Source organism: Acomys russatus, chromosome 28 (assembly GCF_903995435.1).
Source record: "Acomys russatus chromosome 28, mAcoRus1.1, whole genome shotgun sequence".
NCBI lineage: Eukaryota > Metazoa > Chordata > Mammalia > Rodentia > Muridae > Acomys > Acomys russatus.
Genome location: NC_067164.1, coordinates 13,269,798 through 13,275,797, shown reverse-complemented (window position 1 = coordinate 13,275,797; position 6,000 = coordinate 13,269,798). Strand labels below are relative to the sequence as shown.

Here is a 6,000-nt window from a genome sequence, read left to right as displayed (position 1 = left end):
TGCCTTGCCTTCACTGCTACCAGCTCTGGAGGATAGAGAAGATTAAAAAAAAAAAAGAAAAGTAGATTCATTGCTTTCTTCTGTTGTTAGGTCTCCTGACAATTCTTTGACATGAAGCCTTGCACTCCTGAGAACACACACACAATCATGTCTTATGCCCCTTCTGAGAAAGAGGAGCATCCAAAAAAGCATCAGAGGAGATGCTGTTGAAAAGTAAATACAGAAAATTTTCATTTCATTAATTCTGTTAGTTTCCAGTGTCTAAGACCTAAATTGTGTATGACGTGCCATGAGTGTGCCAGTAACCAGGACATACAGAAAACAGGGTGGGCGTGTTTCCCATTCTGCTCTCTTCATTTGAAATCACTGAAAGCTTGGAAAGAAAGATCCCACTCAACATTACCTAAATTGCTTTTTATTCTCATCACCAAATATATTTTAATAAGGGAAACTTTCCCTCTTTTACTTCTTAGGAACACGCTCAAGAAATATATCAGTGCTGTGCATGATTGTGCACCCACTGCCTTCACTCTCTTGCTCTTTTAGAAAAGATGTGTGTCCACATAAACTATCAAGAACTAAATTATGGGCTGTGGAAATGTGAGAACACTTGCTTCACAAGCATGACTTAAGTAAAATTCCCCAGAACTCATGGAAAAAACTAAGTGAAGTCATGCCCACCTGCTACCAAGCACGGGAGGGTGTGCTGGAGACAGGAGGATGCCTGGGGCTTGCCACTTGCTTAACTTACATTTCCATGAAAGATTTAGACTAAAACTCATAAGACAGATAGTCATATGGCTTGTGTGTGTGTGAATGAGCGTGCACGTGCATGTGTGCATGCATGCACACACACACACACACACACACACACACACACACACTTGCACACGTGCACACAAATTAAAATCAGATGGTATTTGGCAGCCTAGAAAAGTGTGGTCATTACACTTCCTTCACATGCCTCCTTATTCTCTTCCTATCTCTCCAAATCACTGCTGCCATGTTCACTAAAGGCTCTCAGAAGTGGAGGCAGAAAGGATTCCTCACTTTTGGAAAGTACGTACACATTTAAAGCCAATAAAAAGCATGCAGGTGCGAATTCAAGGCATAAGCACAGCAAAGACGGATAAAGCTTTGGACCAGTAAAACCGTTTCTGCTTTATTTCCAGAAAGCTTTACTTCCATGCTACTTAAATCCCACAGATTTGTGGCTAAGGAAAGCCTTTCTTCAAAAGTTAAAACCAATCTCTTAAGAACAATTTGCTCTCCCAAAAGAAATGTTCTGAGTCATGGAAATCAAAGGCAGACTCTTAGAAGGAGAATATCTAATGGGTACCATTTCATAATTGAGTAGAAGGAATCACTTCTAATATTCTACAGCTACTAAAACAATTAAGGGCAATAATTAATTGACTGTTCCAAAATAGCTAGGAGAGAACGTACTGAATATTCCAAGCACAAAAAAACTGAAAAGTGACTAGTTATAGATATGTAACAACTTTGATTTGTTCTATGGTTCACCTCTTCCCTGGGAGTGGAGGGGCTGTTGGCCACCAGCCCACAAAGGTGAGGTGCAGGGCTTAGAAGGCCCGGAGTATGGAGATCAACACTCCAGGAACCACTTCAGGGAGTTAGTTCAACTTTACAAAGAACAAAGGCTACATGGTCCTTGGGGAGTGGGAGGGAGGTTTCCAGGATAGGTGTACATAATTGGTGGAAACCAGGCACTTTAATGATGCTTGGTTTGCATTTGGCAGCACTCTTCTATCATGAACCAGAACACAGTACCTAATTATCCTATAGGTGCAGGGAGGGGAGAGCTAGCAGGGAGCTGTGTTAAGGTCCATATATCAAATGTGGTTAGGGGCATCTATGACTAAAGACACTCTCCAGATGGAGTCAGGCAGAGAGTAGGAGGCCCTGCTGAGGAGAGGGAGTCCTGCACCTAACACCAAGCTCAGAACGGCTATCCGGACCTTGAGGATTGCAACCTCAAACAGCAAGGTCCTTCCAATATGTTCACTGTCCACTGTATACGTATACTGAAATATCACAACATCAGCCATACATACACACAACTATGCATCATCAGTTAGAAGCAAGAATATATGTTTCTAAAAAGTCAGGTCCTAACTGCATACCTGAGATACATGAATTGGGCAGATTGCTTCTCAGGGTAAATTACTCATGAAACTACTACAAGTAAGTGTAGTGACAAGGGTGACTATAGGTCACACATAGTAATAAGTTAACCCAATAAAATACACTTTCTAAATAATAGCTCATATTTGTATTTTTTATATTAAGTGGTGATGCTAAAAGAGATTTAATGACTGACCAGTAGACAGTTACATGTGAAAATCACCACAAAATCTTCATTTCCTTTTCCATGTAATGAGTGGCTGACGACTTTTTATAGCAAATGCTCCAATGGAAAGGTTTTGGGGAAATTTTTTCCCAGGAATTTTTCCAGGCAAAAATAGGGAGAGTGAGTCCCATGGAAGTCATATGAGGGAGTAGGAATCACTGGAATTGGGGTTACAGGCTGCTGTGAGCCACCATGCGGGTACTCAGTACTGGTCCTGGCACCTCTGAATCAGTAGCAAGCATTCTAACCCACTAACCCCTTTCTCCAACTCCTTAGAGTATATTTGTCACCCATGTTTACTTAAATTAGTAAGTATGCTTGTGGAGTCGGATGCTGGGCAACAATCCCTTTTACATAAGGCTGTGTGTATTTAAGTTCAAAAAAAGCTCCATGAAAATTTAAGGAACATAAGCAATGTGTAGATACATCAGACCAACAACAAATAGCCAGTTGTATGGCAAAATCATACGTATATACATTTTGTACTGGCTAGTGATATGTCAACTTACCACAAACTAGAGTCATCAGAGAGGAAGGAGCCGCAACTGAGAAAATGTGTTCACAAGATCAGGCAAGCCTATATGGGGCAGTTTATTAATTCGGGATTGGTGGGCAAACTTGTAAGTGGCATTGCTTCGTGCTTTCTGCATCAGCTGTGGCCTCCAGGCTTCTACTCTGTTTGAGGTCCTGCCTCAACTTCCCTTGATGATGTGCTATGATGCAGAAGTACAATGCAAATAAACCCTTTTCTCCCCAAGTTGCTTTTGGTCGTTGTGTTTCATCGTGGGAATAGAAACCCTAACGAGAACAGAAATTAGTACCAGGGTGGTGAAGTATTGCTGTGACAGACCTGACCATGCTAGTTTCTGGAGGATTCTGGAAGGAATTTAGAACTTTGGGCTAGAAAAGCCATGAGTATTGAGAGCTTTGATTTGCTGGTACAATGGATGCTGGTCAAGCGGGGATGAAGAAACAGCTGATTAGGAGGCGACCAGCATCATTGAGGTGAAATCTTCTGGGGAGTATTTCCTGGGAGTCAAGACAGAGAAGCTGTGTCCCACAGGTGGCCGAGGTTGTACTTTAAGCCAGCAGCCAAACATGGCAGCATAAGAATCACCAAGACGGTATTGGTGTTGAAGGTATGAAGGAGTCATGGAAAGCGACTGAAGCTAAGAGAGTTACAGGTGAGTGTGTAGCCTCAGTAGCAGATGAAAAGCCAGGATTGAAGGGCTCATGCAGAAGAGTTGAGGCTTGGCACCATGAAGAGAGCCTAGGAGACGCTATTGGTGAAAATGAAGTCTAGGCATTTTGTAGCATGATCACCAAGAACAGCAGCAGTGGTGTGGTAGACCGTTTCCAAGATTATGAGACAAGCTGTGTGTGCTGAAGAAGGTGGAGCCAGAGAAATAACCCAAGGCCCCTGGAGGAGCCCAGAAGGTTATGAGTGAATCTCAGATACTGGACATTGAGTTATTTACACTATTGGAGTTTGGTTTTGCTTTGTTCAGATCATGACTGTGCCCTGGTACTTACCTCTTGAAATAAGAATATATATATATTATAGGATCACAGTAGGGCAGAAAAGGAAGGAGGGTGGCAACAGGAAGATGCAAGTGAGGGGATAACAATCCGAATGTAATCAGAATAAACTATAATGAATTTTAAAAAATTTTTAAAGAAGTTAGAAGGGAACCATAAATTACTCTGTTTGAATAGATCAGAGCGCATGGGAAACAAATGAGACAAGGCAGGTCTGGCTCATGAGAGTCAGATTCTAACCAATATCTAATATCAGATACAGGAATATTAATTTTTTCAATAAAGGGTTTCTCTGTGTAGCCTTGAGATTTTGTAGTTTTAAAGACTTTGAATTTTTTAAATATTAAAAAAAAATTTTTGTAAATACAAGTTTTTATATTCACACATCCAAAGACAGAAACACAAGTATATGAGTTACAGAGCTGAGAATGTGAGAAGATTTTAGGTGACATTTGGATTTCTAGGAAGGACTCAAACCTTAAGTAAAGGATACAGTACAGCATGAGTGTGCTGTGAAGGTGGATTCATTGATATTCTGGGATTATAAATAGTTACAAAATCCATGAGGTGATAAAGAACAATTGTGCATAAGACCATTATTCCTGATTGAAATGGTTCTAATATTATTACTTACCATTTTCTTTCCTTTTTAAAAATATTTTATTAGGTTTCTTTTGTAACATATACATTTATGTTATTACACATGAGTAAAATAAACTACATACAGCAGGAAGAACCACAAGACAATCAGGAATTATATAAATCTCACATTCATGGTGATTTGGCTGTTTGTATTTGGCAAACTTGAAGTAAGCATCTTTCCTATCTTGTTAGGTCCAAATTTCTGAATGGAGATTACTATCTATCATATCTCATCTCTATTAACTTAAAACATCCATCTTGATCCAAAAACATCTCAACCTCCAACCTACCAAGCTTAATTGAAAGATTAAACTATCTGGTCTTCAAGTCCATCAGAGACTTGAGAAGGGACAAAACTTAAATACCTGAGTGAACTCCGAATCTAATGATATAGCTTTTTAATCATATAGCTTTGGTAACTTGTGATTTTGAGAATGAACAAGAAAGGAAAGGCTGTGGCTTAACAGTGGTGCCTTTGTGAGTCATCTTGATGAGGAGTCAGTTGTGCTGGGTAGTTTTATGTCAACCTGACACAAGCTAGAGTAATCTGAGAGGAGGGAGCCTCAATTGAGAAAATTACTCTGTAAGATAGGGCTGAATGAAGGCAACCCTGAGGGAAATCTTCTCAATTAGTAATTGATGGGAAAGGCCTAGTCCATTATGAGTAGTGCCATCCCCTGGGCTGGTTGTCTTCAGTTCTATAAGGAAGAAGGATAGGACAGGGAGAGCTAGCCAAGAAGCAGCACTCCTTCATGGCCTCTGCACCAGCTCCTGCCTCCAGGTTCTGCCCTGTGTGAGATCCTGTCCTTAAGTCCTTCAGTGATGGACTATTGTGTGGAACTATAAGCCAAATAAACCCTTTCTTCTTTTGGACCAACTTGCTTTTGGTCATGGTGTTTCATCACAGCAACAGTAATGCTAAGATACATTTGTATACTTTTAGGGAGAGCAGAAAAGTAGTCCCAAAGAATGAAAACTCTGAGGCCTATAGACAAAAATGATACAGGTCAAAAAGTCAAAAGTGGAGCAACTGGACAGGCTACCCATCAGGGAAGGTCCTCCTTGTGGAAAGAAGATCACCATGGGACAGGAGGCTCAACATGGTCTTTGCTTAAGTGATCTTTGAATTCATACTTATGAAGATATTAAGGAACTACATACTCAACTCTGTGTGTTTTTCAACCTGCAAGATTTAGAGGCAAAGTCACATTACTGAATTAATACTATATTTCTTTGTCAGTATCTTAAAAAAGAAAACAAGCCGTGAACACACCCTTCTCAAAACTGACTAATGAAGGCAGTGGACGTGATAAAGTGGGTTTCATGGAGATTATAGGATGTGACTTCAGAATAAGGATCATTTGTACTTGCCTGTTCCCCAAAAGAATGCAAAGTGCCAATTATGGCGTGACCAGGGATTAGTTTTAGCTCTTTCCTCATTTTAATTT

General features: G+C 40.4%; 1 protein-coding gene across 1 annotated transcript in view; it reads left to right on the top strand.

Annotated features, from left to right (window-relative positions):
- The first annotated feature begins 3,512 nt into the window (after positions 1 to 3,512).
- LOC127210495 (transmembrane protease serine 11A-like) overlaps positions 3,513 to 6,000 on the top strand; it is a 40,028-nt gene continuing 37,540 nt past the window's right edge. Inside the window, exon 1 of the mRNA XM_051170154.1 lies at positions 3,513 to 3,555. Coding sequence (XP_051026111.1) covers positions 3,513 to 3,555 — 43 coding nt within the window. The remainder of the gene's footprint in view (positions 3,556 to 6,000) is intronic.